The sequence below is a fragment of the Carettochelys insculpta genome, chromosome 5, assembly GCF_033958435.1.
Source record: "Carettochelys insculpta isolate YL-2023 chromosome 5, ASM3395843v1, whole genome shotgun sequence".
NCBI classification, from domain to species: domain Eukaryota; kingdom Metazoa; phylum Chordata; order Testudines; family Carettochelyidae; genus Carettochelys; species Carettochelys insculpta.
In genome coordinates, this window is record NC_134141.1 from 11,524,305 (window position 1) to 11,540,006 (window position 15,702).

Consider the following 15,702-nt stretch of genomic DNA (forward strand, 5'->3'; position numbering starts at 1 on the left):
CTCGTTTTCATTGTCACACTCGGACGTGGTTACATTATCATCAGCTGGTTTCTCTCTGGTAGGAGGGATATCCTGGCATCAAAGCTATCAAACAAATGTTAGTCACAGGTAGACAAACTCGCTTGAGTCTTCATCCTGGAACCTCAGAAAATGTTGCACTCTGTCTCATGCATCATGGTGGGTACTGTTCCATTCTCAAGCACCCAAATATACCTCCATCAGACTTTTGTCTCAGGATGGGCTGGCTCTTTAAGAGGGCTGGAGCTCAGCTGCACCTGTGCCAGACTTCATGCACCTTCCCAGGTAGGGGAAGTGAGTGACAAATAGTCAGGTAAGAACAGGTCTGTGGGTCAACCTACACAGATGAACCAAGAGGAGAGGAAACAAGAGCAGACCTGGAAGTCAGAGCTCACTAAAGCATGGAACAGGGTGATCAGGGAAAGTGCTGATATTTGGGGCTTTTTCTTACATAGGGGCCTGTTATCTCCTGCCCTGTCCCAATTTTTCACATGTTCTATCTGGTCAATCCAGCATGGGAGGACAGCCAGGAGGGATGGGAGCACAGGAAGGCACCTTGAGAAGAAAACAGAGCAGCTTTCAGCTACAAAAGAAGAACAAATATTCTGGTGGTTTGGAGTTCTCAAAGCTGGGAACCCACAGTAGAAGGTGAGTGCATGTTCCCCCTATGTTGCCATCTGTTCAAGGGGTGCAGCCAACCCTACTAACAAATGGAAAATGAATAGTGTGACTGAAGCCCAGGAGAACAGTAATTCATTTTAACTCTGTGGTTCACCAAGATGGAAGAGACCCTTTGGATTTAGCTGGAGATCATCACAGAATCTGACATTGCTGGGAGCCAATGGAGGGAGCAGGTATAGGCTGGGAAGTCCATGGCACCATGAGTGGGGATATCACCCAGGGGGCCCAGAGACAATACAGAAGCACACGATGCCAGTCTCTTGTTTGGGTTCCATGGGGCACTGGGATGGATACAAACCTCATCAGCTAGTAGAAGCAGCAGAGGAAACTCCAAGGGAAACCTCCCAGAGCTCTACCATACAGAAATCTGATCCAGCCCTGTAAGAGGGACTTGAAAGATTCTGTGGCATAATTTCAGTTAATATATTTTTCTTTATTAGTAACTTATAAAGACACTTCAGACTTTAATGCTCAGGTTCTCAGAGGCATCAAGGCTCCTAATTTCCATGGAAATTTTCACTAGAAGTTAAGCACCTATGGGCTTTTCCCACCCCCATGACATATGTCAGCAACTTGAGGTGCCCACAGGCCTCTAAAACATAGGCTTTTGACCCTCAGGAATCAAGACTGCACACCCATTCTCTATGCATGGTGAGGATTGACTTCAGTGAAAGACGGGGGTGTGGTGCAGCTACAGAACATCCCAAAGGTAAAGGTTAGGTGAAGGGCCTACATGGTTCTCCAGGTTTACAATGTCATCCAAGTGTCTCAGATCAAATGCAGTATTTGATTCATTTCTGCAGCTTCGCTTATGGTATTTAAGACCTCATGAAAGTAGCTGGAAACTCACCCATGAACATACAAAAGGAATTATTATAATGGCCAAATAAACCATGCAACATGGATTAAAAGACTTCCCATACCTTTGAAGGTTTACTTTCAAGACAAAGCCCTTCTGAACTCTCCTCCCTCCAAAAAAAAAAAATTTACAAATAAATTCATTCTATTTTAAATAAAATTTCCATATGCTAGGGAAATACCGCTTGCAAGCTGGGAAACAGTGATGGAGTCCAGCAGAAGAGACCCAGGAACAGGGGATAAATGTGTCACATAATGCACGGAGTCCTTGCAATTAAAGAGCCTATCCACCACAATTGCATTGAAACTGACCGGGAGAAGGCAGGAGTACAGCTCTGTTCTAAAGCCTATAGAAGGCAATGGAGAGTCTTTCCATGGACTTCAAAATTCAGTGAGTTCTGGATCAGGCCTCCCACTGGTTTCTGTAAGTCAGCTGTGGGTTCTTCTCTCCTCTCTTAGTCACTGGCGGGGCAGGGGTTCTTACTCTTTGCCTATGGATGTCCAGTTTGCCCTTTCTCAAGCTGCGCTGTGTGAGAGAAGTCTTCATCCAGTGACAGAAGGTCTACTGTCTCCTTTCCCCTATTCCCCATGCAGCTGCCTATAGGAAGACAACATTGCCAGTGGGTAATGAGGGGTACAGAGATAATATAGGGAAGAAAGCATCAAACAGCCACAATGATGCTAAAGCAGCCATCCTCTCCCTTCAGAGCTCTGTGCCATAAATCACAGGGAGAGCATCCCTCTCTGGGACAAGCCTTCTGCTTGCTGCTGCATGAAGAAGTTCAAATCTGCCTCCAAAGTTTTCGATAGCTGATTTCCATCTTGTAGCCACAGATTTGTTTAGATGAGATTACTCACAACCCAGCTATGCCCAGGGGAGCCGCATCCACCTGCATTCCAAAATACTATTATATTTACTTAGCAATATCCCTGGATGTGAATTGCTCTTTGTAAGAGCTCTAACTTCAATCTCATGAGCATAGTTTAATAGCTTTTCTAAATACTGGAGTCTTGTAGGAGACTAACAGGGGTGCTCACAGGATACATTTATTTTTCTGTGAGCTTCCACTTTTATTGCACGCAAAACTCTCACTCACTTTGAGGTATATTTTATATAACCCAATTAAAAAGCCTCTGGTCTGGGTACTTTTTCAATGATAAATCAGAATTGCATATAAAACTTACAATCAAAACCAATAAAACCCGCTTACTTTGCTTTATGCACCACCTGCCAGCTAAAACTAAACAAACTGTCTATCCTGCCATCCCCTGCCCAGATGCCTTATAGAACAGATGGGGTTTACTCCATGCCCACATTACCCAGTCTGGGCATTTCACAGAGTTTAATGAGCACATCACAGGAGTTACACTGGCTTATGGCACAGCAAGAGGAATCCCTAAAAAGAACAGTTTGTTGTCCCAGCTGTTTAAGGGGCAGAGACAATGAATGGAAGGGAGACAGACTAAGTCTGCCCTTCTCAATTCCCTTTGGACTAAGCCACCAGGACCTCCTGCAAACATACACACAGCTACCTAGGGCAGGAGCAGCAGAGTCACAATGGCCTTGGAGGCCAGAGACAGTAAAATGCCAGTTTGGCCCACAGGGAGAGCAGCCCTTTTAATTTAAAACATAGCTGCACAGTAAAACCCCAGCTGGTCCAACAGACTGTGATGGGCACTGCACTGTTGAGTGTATTCATGAGCTGAGCTCTATGTCAACTCTACATGTACTTTCCTGCTCTGTACTCAGACATAAGACCACCACACTGGATCACACCAGAGGTCCATCGAGCCCAGTATCCTGTCTTCCAACAGTAGCCAATGGATACAGAAAGTGAACAGAACAGGTAATCACTGAATGATCCCTTCCCTGCCACCCATTTCCAGCTTCTAACAGAGGCGAAGGACACCAGCCCTGCCCATCTTGACTCAGAGACATTGACGGACCTATCCTCCACATCATACTTCCTTTTGTTGGCTTTAAACCTGCTACCAAAGGTGAGAAAAGTACCCACAAAGTTACCTGAGTAAAAGTGCAGCTGCTTTCACTTCTGAGTATTTGAATTCAATCTCGATGCAACGCGTTTTTGTGCGCACACGCATGCATGTTTTTACTCAAGTTTTTTTTTATATTGGGAGGGGGCCACCAATAATTTGTACTTAATACACACACCCCAGCACCTGCACTTTTACTCAAGTAACTTTTTGGGTACTTTTTCCCCCTATTAGTCTCAGTTGGTGGCCCCTAGTTCATTACAGGAACGAGGAAAGAACTTCTCCTTGTTCATTTTCTCTACACCAGTCATGATTTTATATTCATATCCAGATTTTACATCCTTATCCCATCCAGAGCTGTAACTAGGTATTTTTGCACTTGGGGCAAATATTATTTGGGTGCCCCTTCTCTTCCAAATTAAAACATATCTCTGGTGAATATTATTTATGCACCTCCTGATTCCTGCGAGTTCCACCAGCCTCCCTCCAGCACTCCACTGCCCCGTGGCCATCTCCCATCCCCGCTCCTGCCCCCTTCCACATACCTGTGCCCCTTCTAACTCATGGGCTGGGGAGTTGCCAGTGTCTCTCTCACCATCCCCCCTTTCCTATGCCCTCTGGCTCTCCGCTCCCCAGCCAGGCTGTGCCCCCTCTCATAGTCTCCCTCCAGCCTCTCACAGCCCCTCTTTGCTTCCTTTTATCCCCTCCCTCAGCATTTCCCCCATCCCAGAATTCTCTGCCCCCACTCCCTGATGCCTAAGTTACCCCAGCCTCCCTCCAGTACCTCAGAGCCCTCCCACCTCCCTGTCCCCAACCCCACTGCACTCCCGCTCTCCAAGACCCCTGCTGCCTTTCTGCCTCACACCTCAGCAGATGGTGCCACTGCCCAGCCCAGCCCAGCCCTCTGCCAAGGGCCTCCCCATCTCACTTGCAGGCTGTGACTCCAGAGCTGGGGCAAGAACCCAGAGCCTCCTCCAGCCCTGGCTGGGCACAATGGGGTGCTGGGGAAGGGTTCTCCTTGCCAGCACTATCTGCACACACCCTGTATGTGGCTCAGCCTGAGCTCCCAATACACTATGCACACACTGGGAAGCCTAGCCTTGGATGTGTGGAGCAGCCCAGCCCTACCCCGGAACAGGGAACAGAGCCCTGCAGCAAGGGAGAGGGGGTAATCCTTCGCTCCCAGAAGCCTCCCACCCAGGCGAGGGTAAGGGGCAGCAAAGACAAACCAGAGACAGACGGGAAGGGGCCTTGCAATTTACTAGAGCCATGCTCTGATTATGCTTCCCCTGGAACAAGTGCCCCACTTGCCCTGCACTTGTTACACTGCTGCTCAGATTCCCTCCTTAGTCTTCTCTTTCCTGAGATGAAAAGTCCCAGTTTTTTTAATTTCTACTCATGTAGCAGCCATTCCAAACCCCCCATCATTTTTGTTGCCCTGGTCTCTTCCTCTGCTCTAGTTTAGTGAGTAGAGTTGAACCTCTCTAGTCTGGCACCCTCATGACTTGACAGGTGCCAAAACAAGAGAATTTGCCAAACCACGGGAAATCCTCTTTGAAGATGTTTAGGGGCAAATTCCAGCTAAATAACAGTGCAGAACACTGAAAGCCAGGACTGATGGCTGTAAACAAACTTTATGGGACCCAAGAAAACTAGGACTCATCCATGATAAGTGGATATCCATCTAACTAAAATCCTCCTGGACCACAGATGCTGCCAGATGAGAGTGTCAGACTAGAGAGGTTCAACCTTTGCTGCACTTTGCACAGCTCCTGTAACAAGTTTACCAATAATGCTACACATTTCTAAGCCTGACAATCCACATCTACCAAGCTGTGTAAGTACTTTCATTCTAGCCAGTAATGTTGCCCAGTCATCCTTGGTACATGTTAACCTTGTCAATCAGTAACTTTAAAAGCATGGAAGGTTTGGTAGAAAAGTACGTTCTCCTCATATGTTGTAACCACCGTACAAAATGCTCCCCGGCAGTGCCATAAAACCAAGCATAAATAAGCCACTCAGGCAGTGGTAGTAATCAGCTAGCAGTGACACCTGCTGTTAATGAGCAGCAAAAGTGAGCCACTGCATGATCAAAGTACTTCAAGAATAATTATATGTAGATTTTTACAAGAAACATCACCATTCTGGGAGCACCTGCTAGAAATATAGATCAAGGTGACGTTAATGGTATTAGTTTCCACATTCCATTCTAGATTCTTATTCAGTTAAATCGTTTATTTTTGTGATGCTTGCCCTGAAAGGAAGTTATGCTGAAGAGATGAGAGATATCTGATAAGTGTCAGAGGTAGCCATGTTAGTCTGTATCCACAAAAGCAATGAGAAGTCCCATGGCATCTTACAGGCTAACAGATTTTTTGGAGCATAATTTCATGGGCAAAGATCCACTTCATCAGATGCATCTACTTTGTAATATCCCTGGAAGTGAAATGTTCATTGTAAGGGCTCTAACTTCGATCTCCTGGAGCACAGTTTAATAGTTTTTCTAAATGCATCTGATGAAGCAGGCCTTTTGCCCATTGTTTTTGAGAGATATCTGAGTGGAAAATAGCAGAGGGCAGAGTCAAAAACTGTTTAAAATTTAGCAGATTTTTAAAAATGCAATCATAAAAGATAAAGATGTTGTTGAAAATATTGACTAGATTTAATTTGGGAGGATATGCCAGGCCCCATAGAAGAGACCTACATAACCACAATTTATATATGATCTTCAATCGTTTCTGGGAAGCAGAGCTTCTTAGTTTATGCACCATACCATGCTGAAAGCCTGAATGCTTGTGACTCATGAAGAAGTGCCCATTGCCATGTGCTTTTACATGTAATAAAGAGTTAATGAGGCTTTTATCTTTCAGGAAAAGAAAACAAAGAACACAAGATGTATTTAATCCTGCATTGAGGATATCATGACATTGTCTGGACTATCTGAAATGCACATCACATTGTGAATCTGTACATGTAGTCGAGCCAGTTGTAGTACGTCTCCAAAGGTCAAAGCTATTCTGTTGGAAACAAACGTAAAAGGTTAGAACACACAAACACCACATGCATAAGAAAGTTACAAAGGCTTTCGTGAAAATCTACCACTGCTCAGAGCACAGACAGTCCCTCTGAAGAGGTTTATTTCACAGCTTATTTGAAAATAAATGTATTCGCTTTTTTTTAAAGAAAAAGGTTTACAGACTGTGATGGATCAGGACCCCCTGGGACTATTATCTGATGTGCTGATACCCCACTGAGCCTGTTTTCCCTGACAGCCTGGGCAATCTGCAACCTTGCCTGGTTGAGCCTGAAGTGTTACCCTGCTGCAACCCAGGGACAGAAACAGGGCAACACAACCCCTACCTGCTAAGCCGTGGAGATACACTGTAAGCAGCGCTTTCTGTGAGACCTTTTCCAGCACTCAAGAACAAAGTCCCTCTAAGAACTGGACCCAAGATAAATCTGTCTTAGAGGTCTGTACAGTATAAGCTCATGAAATTCACCCTCTTCTGCAGGGTAAAGAGAGATATGCACAAACACCTTGGCTCCCACCTATTAACAATTATTTACACTGGGTTTATTAAGAAACAAAAGTGATTTTACAAAAGGTTTGGTTCAAACCAGTAAAATACAGCACACAGACCAAAGTAAGCAAATAAAAACAGAATATGGAAGCTCAGATTAATACAGTAAAAACAATTACATGTAATACCTCACCTTAAAACTTGTTCTAATAATCTTCACAAAGTAGACATCCTTCCAGCTTGGATGCAGTTCCTTTCCCCAGTTCAGTCTTGGTTATTTCCATCAGTCTTCTTGGGTGGGGTAGCCAGGGAGAACTGATGACCTAGATTGCCTCACTCACAACCCATAAATAGAATCACAGAATACTAGAACTGGGAGAGAAGTTCAGTTCCCTGCACTCATGACAGTACCAAGCACCAAGATCATCCCTGACATATGTTTATCTAAACTGCTCTAAAGTAACTCCAATGATGGAGATTCCACAACCTCCCTAGGCAATTTATTCATAGAATCATAAAGCTGGAAGGGTACATCTACACTACAGAGTTATTTCAAAATAAGCTACAGTCTTCCTCCACCTTACGAGGGTAATTCATTCCTGAAAAACTTCTCTTAGGGCGAATTCTTGCAAGTCAAAAACGTAATTACCATTAATTTCAACGAGAAAAAGTTTCCTGTGTTCCTGAGCCCCAAAATTTACACCCATTTACGCTAAAACACCACCAAATCCCATTAAAATGAACACAATTACTGCAATAGTTAACGTTAGTTATCATAACACAACCTAACAAGGCATTTTCCCTTCATTAATTACTCTACAATACGTCTGTTCACCTGCAGAGACAGGGGAACGGAAATCGAAGAGCACCTGGGAGGGGGGCGCAAAGCCAGGTAGCTGCCCATGGCTGCAGAAGCGGGGACGGTGCAAGGGGGAGGGCAGGGCAAAGCAAGGCACGGGGAGGTATGGGGAGGCAGCCCGGACTGAGAGCAGCTTAAGTTAATTGGGGAGGGGGCAGTGTCGGGGACTAGCCGCGTGGGGAGCTAGGCAGGCACAGGAGGCCCCCAGTTGGCATGGGGCGATGCCTCGCTCATGCAGGGCTGCACGGCGGAGAGGCCCCGAGAGCAGCAGCCGAGGCGCTACATGCAAGGGGACGCCACAGGCGGCAAGCAGTGCCCAAGGCACAGCTGCACAGGGCAGGCAGCAGCGGCCCCCTAGCCGCCCAAGGAGCGAGTAGCAGGGGCGGGGCAGGGCTGGGATGGGCTGTGCGCCCAGCAGCCACATATCGCGGGAGCACCTGGGAGCCCGCGGCTGCCAGCTGGGCTGGGGCACGCCGCTGCTGCAGAGCTGAGGTGGAGACCCAGAGCAGCCACAGGTAAAGGCTGAGCCAGGGGCCCTGGGAAACTGCCACCAGGCGCTGCGAAGAGACGTGCCGGGCGGGATGCAGCTGCGGGCAGCCGTTGCCTGGAGCCACAGCCTTTCTCCCGCTGCAGGGCATCTGTGTCCCACTGAGGCGCGCGAAATTGAAATCGGTCCTTAGGCACATTCCAGTCCAACACTCCAAGAGAAGTCTGGCAAATAAAAGAGCTTCTGCATGCACAATTATGGCCCAGTAAGGAAGAGATGTATGTAAAGGACATGGGATGGATCACGGAAAATAAATATGATTAAATATTCTTGATCTCGTAACTTAGACTCATTAATCTGTTCAACTCTCTGAAGGGTTCTACGAAAGGGTTTAGAAACATGCTCCAGTTACATGTGCACTCATCTGAAATCTTTTGAATTATTATTTTCTGATAATAGGAAATTTCAGAGTACACTTTTACATTTTTATTTTAACTGTGTTCTTTGTTAAGAAACAAGGCAAATTCACTAAGACAAATTTTCCATTAAGATCAGAATTTATTTCTTTTAATTATAACAAGATACTCAAAATAAACAAAAAATTGTTCTTTATTCAGCTCTTACAGACATGTTTGCTCAAGTAGTCTTATAAAAATACTTCTGTTTATTTCAACTAATTTGAGTACAGCTAGGCAGGATAGCGTTTGTATCAGCAATTCAATTATTGCTAAAGTGTTCTCTGTAAAACACTGCTATTTGAATTATTTAGGCACTTACCACAGAGGCTCGTAGTCTGTTTTTTTTAATTAATATAATTTTACTAAGAGTTCCTAAGTTTATCTTAGAAGTTTTAGTACTCCTTCACAGAAATCAGGTTCCACAATAAAAGGTTTAGCACGGAAAATTTCTTAAAAATGTCAGAGACACAAACCCCAAAACATCAATTAATATTTTTACAACTGGGAGCACAAGAAAAAAAGGATATATAATTTTGAATTGTCAGCTTACTAATCAAATAACACTGCAAGAGTATTACGTCAAACTGATTCCAATCCCTCAACAGCTCTAAATTTTTCTAGCACAAGAGTCAGACAGCTTATAGCTCCTGAAGAAAAGAGAACATTTCATGGTCACTCGGTGTGACCTTCACTTTATTTTATTGCTCCTGAGTGCACCTAACAAATCTGAAGAAAATCCACTATAAGCCTTTTGCAGAAAAAGAATTATTGGGATATGGAAGCGTCAAACCCAGGAAGGGGCCAAAAGAGTAAGAAATGGAAATACTTTTCAATACGAGATGAAGTTGCAGGACCCAGTAGAGAGGGTCCTGTGATGTCATATGACGGATCTGTTCTCTAGTTAGACTATCAAGTTATTATTCCTCTAACAATTCCCTACTCGATCAGGTCAAAAACACATTTTTCATAATACATCCAAAAATATCAAAGATTAGTGCTTTAAACATTGTTACACTTTTATTAAAGGCCAATGTTCCACACAGTAAGCCTTCCCATCACAGTTTGGGGCTGAACTGAACCATCACTTTTTCCAGCTTGATTGCTAAAGACATGTTACCTTTAATTTTCAGTTTTCCTGACATGAAGGCCATGGTTGGCTTTAGTTTACCTAAAAAAAGGGAATAAAATATTATTAGGAAAAAGAAAACTAGTATAGATATGCACTGGGGACAATACATCACTAAAAGATTTCTGATTCTCAGGTGCTGTAAAGATTTCTCTTCAATATAATTTTTGATATTTTTTAATTCATGCTAAGAACGTCAAATTGCTCTGTGATTGAATACCCCACCTCCCCCACTGAAGGCTCTTGTTTAGATAAGCCCTTCAGCACACTGCTTAACTTCAGGTATATGCTGAAGTGTTCTGCTGAACACAAGTTGATTGATTGATGAATGAAGACTTAGAATAGTTGACTCAAAAGAGTGAATTATCTCTATGGTGACTTTTTGTGGAGACTTTATCACAAAGCTGTCCATCAGTCATTATGTGTGTTGAATTTATGATTTTTGTGGTTTCTCTTTTGAATATCTACAGGTGTTAATGGCTATTTCAACAAGTAATAAAACCAGAGAAAGTACTACGTAATACAGAATCCCAATACAGTAAACCCTCAAGTTACGCGGAAGGGTTGTGTTCCTGCAAACACCCCCACCCCCACGTAACTCAAATTTTTGTGCAAGTTGGAGGGGAGATGGGAACCAGGCTGCCACTTGGTTCTCCGCTCCCCTCTGCTTGTGGACCTGGGAAACTGAGCAGTCCACCAGGGCTGGTCAGTTTCCTGGCTGCTTCTCCCTGCCTTCCCCTATCAGTGCAGCTGTCAAGCTGACAGCCGCAGCACTGGGGGCAGGCAGGGGGAGGGCTTTTAGCTCACCTAGCTGCCTGCAGCTGCCGGCAGCTAGGTGAGCTAAAAGCTCCTTCCCCCGCCTTCTCCGAGCCGTGTGGCTGCCAACCTGACAGCCACACTGCTAGGGGATGGCAGGGGGGAGGCTTTCAGCTTGCCTAGAAGCCCCTTCCCCCTGCCTTCTCCAAGCCGCGTATGTTGAGGCTTTACAGCATAATTTTAAAAGACTGAAGATGTGTTTTCCTTTTCAAAAACGCCTCCAATTCCTTCTCATCAATGCACTTCCTGTTAGCACCATTCTAGACCTGCTAACAATGCCAGACTGCACCTGAATATTGTGGCTTTGACTTCGCAAGGACTAGATTGAGAATAGCAGTCTGACTTTAGAGTATTTTGAACTCATGTCTCGTAGGGTGAGAGGAATGCTTATTTTGCTACCCAGCTCTATAGTTAAAATTGTTCTCAATTATTCAGTGTTAGCAAAAGTTTAGTTTTAAATTACAAAACTTAAAAGAAACTACTTTTTAATCACTGAACCAAGCTTATAAACAAGTGCTGGAGTATGTAGTTTGTTATCAGTGCATGTGAACAAATCTAATAGTTTGTGCAATCTGCAGATGCATTATATCCTTTTTCAAACATCTTAAAAATTGGGAAGAAAAGTGAATGTCTCAACTAACTGAAGATTTCAATGATATGACAATGATACAAAAACAACTGAAGAGATGAAGAGAGATCAAGGAAATAATATTCTTTCACTAGAGTCACCAAAAGCCCAAGATTACTCTGGTTATAAGAATATATAACAGAAGAAATATCTAATTATCAATTAGTTATCTGAATAATCCTAAACATGGATAATCAGATTCAGGTTTGGTAAAAATGTTTGCTGTTCACCTGAAAACATTTTCACAAAATCACTGCTAGACATGCTCATAACCACATCTGCTTTCACAGGGGGCTCTCCAAATCCTGCACTTCCACTTTTGTTCTTAAGATCAATGTACCAAGTTCCTCCTCCATCACCTACAAACAAGAACAATGGATAGTTTATCGCACATCAAATAAGAGGTTTGTACCTAAGTCCTAACTATCTATGAGGTAACTTTTCCTGATGTCAACTGTGCAATGAGACAGTAATTATGATTAGGGCTTCTTTTCTGCTGGAATGCAGCGGAACCACGTTCCAGCATCATTTTTTCCCTGGGTTGGGGATCCCACAGCTGGTGCTGCTGGCGAAGGCTCCAAGCCCCAGCCAGGTCCTCCCTTGCTGGAGTTCCCGTGGCTGAGGCTACCAGCCAGGGCCCCACACCCCAGCTGGCCTCCAGTTGCAGGGCTGTGGGGTCCCCCTATTCCTCAGACAGTGTTGCCACAGCTAAGGCTGCTGGCCAGAGCTCTGTGCCCAGCTGTGGGGTTCCCAAGGCTGAGACTGCCAGCCAGGGCTCCGTGCCACAGCTGGTTCCCGGCTGTGGGATCCTACCCACCCCCAGACGGGGATCCCATGTCTGGTACTGCTGGAAGGGCTCCACACCCCTTCCAGCTCCCAGCCATGGGGCTGCAGGGTCCCTCAACTTCCGGGGATTCCACGGCTGAGGCTGCCGGTGGGACTTGAGTTCTGGCACCCTTTTTTCCCAGGAAAAAAAGTACAGATTATGAATAGAGTTATGTTAATTTATATGATTGAGTGTTTCATGCAAACACAGGTAAGCTGTTTTGTGTCCACATTCTTCAAGAAGGTGTCAAACAAAAATCGTCATTGTACCTTTGAATAAACTAAGAATGACGTATTTTTTTTTGGCACAAATACTGACTGTATTCACTGTTAATTTGGATCTGACGATTTAATAGAAGAAAGTTTTCCTTACCCAACAGTTCAAACATATAAACAGCTTGGGTAGTCTTCACAATATCTTCATTGATTAGTCCTTGAATTATTTTAAATGTTTCTGCAACAGGTCCCAAAGGCTTGACAGTAGCAGACTCGGCTCCATCAGGGCCTTCAGGCTTGGCTCCATCTAATTTCTTCCCCTCTTTGAATGCTGGAGTAGCACCTAGAGATGGGGTTTGTTTCACTGAATGAAGTACGTACCTTTGGACAATGGAGTGCTATAAAATTCATTTAAAAGTACACATAGTGCATTTTAAAACATCAACAGTGTTCTAGATCTTAAGGCTGAGGAAATACATCATCAAGGGCCAAACAAAAGAAAAGCCTTTATAATTTAGGGGAAGAAATAGTATTTCAGTCAATGTGAATACTAAAAAGAAAGGGAATAAAGAACTAATGACCCTTACTCCACTGAAAGACAGTGTAGTTATATTGGTCCTGCTTCAGAATAGGATGTGCATAAAGAGGAGATGGACTACATCCGGGTTTCTCAACCCATAGGATAGGACCCAAAATTGGGCTGTCAAAATGTTTCAAAGGGTGGTGGCTTCAATCCCACTGAGCTTGCTGGGCTCACTGCACTGCACTCTCTGGGTCCCTGCAGCTCTCAGGTTTGGCCCATCTATCAGGATGACGGGAGTCTGGGTTGGCCAAATGTCAGTGATTGGTATTGAAACCCCATTAAGCCAGGTCACAACTCCACTCACACAAATTTAGACCAATCCAGGGACAGGGACTAATGTGAACAATGCTGCAACCCTGGAGGTTGCAATGCCTGGAGGACAGAGCAAATCCCTGCCAGTCCCACACAGCACAGGAGCTGCCCACCAGAGCCTCTTCCTCCAGATTATTTACACAATCACAGCACTTACAAATAGATTCTGATCTCAAAAGGTTGAGAACTGCTGACCTAGATGACCTCTTAAGGACTCTGTCAGCCCTACGTTACTATGATGCTATGGTTCATATTTTGCCTCCTATACCGGCATACAGAAAATCCCACAGTAACAAATTTAATCAAATCTTAATTCTGAGTTTTTGTACAATTGATTTACACTGAACATTTTACATGGTATACAACATTATATTAAAATTATTTTTATTCTTCCTTTAAAATGGTTATGTATGTGTTAAATAAGGTCAATTATTGCAACACAGCAAAACAGTAATGTATTGTAAAAAGAATGTGGGCACGTCTTCACTGTGGGCCAAACAAGGCAACAATAGAGCCAGAAGGGATCGATTTATCATGTCTAGTATAGACACAATAAATTGACTGCTAATTGCTCTCCCGTCAACATATCACAGCAAAGACACTGCAGTAACCAGATCTGAGTATGCTGCATTCAGCTACATTATTCATGTAGCTGACACTGCGTAACTTGATCTCGTCCGGTAGCGTAGGCTAGCCCTGTGTGGGAATAGTCAGTTTCAGCTGTTAGTTATCCAAAAGGCTTGTAAGATGTAAATTGATCTACTCTCCTACCATATTTATAGTCAGAGTTTTAATTAACTGATACGTACACATTAAGCACAGTGTGTTTAAAAATGAAGATTTTATTTGTAATTTAAAATGAAGATTAGGTTGTATGTTTTTAAAATATTTTTAAAAATTTATTCCAAGTTAGGTTAACAGAGTGTTAAAATAGTTTTGAATATTCTAAATTGATTTGTTCTTGCCCATCGTTTTCTTATGTAAAGTTTGCTTTTCTTAAAAGCACATATACAACATTTTAATCATTTTTAGGTTATTCAGATAACAAAACCAACTAAAATCTAACAATAATACTGCTTCTGAAAACTGTGGCTTAAATGACTATCTGAGAGGTGTCTGTGGTAGAGTCAGGGAAAAGTAAAACAAAAAAAACAAATCACACAATTATCCTGCATTCCACTCCAGTGTCTTAACCATAAGATCATTCTGCAGAAACATCAGGTAATCATAATTTTATAGACTGAATTAGTCACCTGCATGTCTTGCATTGCTTTACACAGCTCAGACTCAAATTTTATAAACCGTATAAGCAAGCAAATAGATTTGGCCTAATTTTTCTGAGAGGCAATATAACATAAGCGGATGACACTTCATTCCACTAGAATATGGACTTGGATTCTACTCCCAGCTCTGCCCGAAGTGATCATTTTAAAGCAACTTCTCAGATATTCAATTATCTCATCTGTTAATGATGAGCAGGGAAATGATACCTGAGGTCTGAGTCCATGAAAAGGGCTGTGAAAGCCACAGAATTATGACATGTAGGAGAGAGGTTGAATGAATCATCTTCTGAGCACCTGCCCCAAACCCAAACAGTATTTCTGAGGGAAAGGAAGATCACTTCTCTCACCTTTTCCTCTTTGCACTGTTCCCCTGACCCTTTCTTGACACTGCTGCAGAAATGACATCTCCACTTTGGTGATTTTATTTTGTTTAAGCAAGTAAAATGTCAGTTTTTAAAAACGGTGAAATACTTCCCAAAAAGAGGGTTGCAGGTCCAACCCAGGTGACGTTTACATCAGTGTGAATGTGAAAGTTACATGTAATTATTGTACAGAATGTTATACAGTTAGGCAAGTAATATATCAATGACTCCCAACATTCAGACTTATGAAGAGTGTTTCCCACTTTAAAGTTTTAAAGCAAGGTACTATTTCTGACCTAAAAAATTTTCAAAATCCTGTCAAAGGCAAAACTTTTTTGACCCAACCTTACCTCAGGAGCCATTGGCAGTGCTTCCATACACACACAATGTTTTTCATCCTAATATCTTCCATTAAACCAAGTTATTGGGAGAAAATATATTTAACAACCTTTATATTTCACCTTCTTGATTGGAAATTAGGTTCAATGAATTAATTTGATGTAAGTACTTAATTTCTTACCATGTGCTTCCATTTGCATAGCTAGGGTATTAGGATCTACATCTAGAAAGAAATCTGGAAGTAAAGGGTGACCTAAAAAATAAACAACCAGAAATAAAACATGAGTAGAGTGAAGGTAAATGGCAAAAATTATAATCTATTCTGTAACAGTAGT

General features: G+C 43.2%; 1 protein-coding gene and 1 long non-coding RNA gene across 3 annotated transcripts in view; one reads left to right on the forward strand and one right to left on the reverse strand.

Annotated features, from left to right (window-relative positions):
• The first annotated feature begins 686 nt into the window (after positions 1 to 686).
• On the forward strand, positions 687 to 6,938 carry LOC142012999 (uncharacterized). Its single transcript, XR_012645521.1, has 3 exons — positions 687 to 1,948; positions 3,308 to 3,404; positions 6,423 to 6,938. It is a non-coding gene; the product is annotated as an uncharacterized LOC142012999 (long non-coding RNA).
• Positions 6,939 to 8,957: 2,019 nt separating this feature from the next.
• HSDL2 (hydroxysteroid dehydrogenase like 2) overlaps positions 8,958 to 15,702 on the reverse strand; it is a 37,827-nt gene continuing 31,082 nt past the window's right edge. For both annotated transcript variants that reach the window (XM_074994673.1, XM_074994672.1), the window contains 4 exons: positions 15,549 to 15,620; positions 12,646 to 12,831; positions 11,678 to 11,806; positions 8,958 to 10,045 (listed from right to left, as the gene is read on the reverse strand). In XM_074994673.1, the coding sequence (XP_074850774.1) occupies positions 9,933 to 10,045; positions 11,678 to 11,806; positions 12,646 to 12,831; positions 15,549 to 15,620 (500 nt within the window). In that variant the 3' untranslated portion in view covers positions 8,958 to 9,932. The remainder of the gene's footprint in view (positions 10,046 to 11,677; positions 11,807 to 12,645; positions 12,832 to 15,548; positions 15,621 to 15,702) is intronic.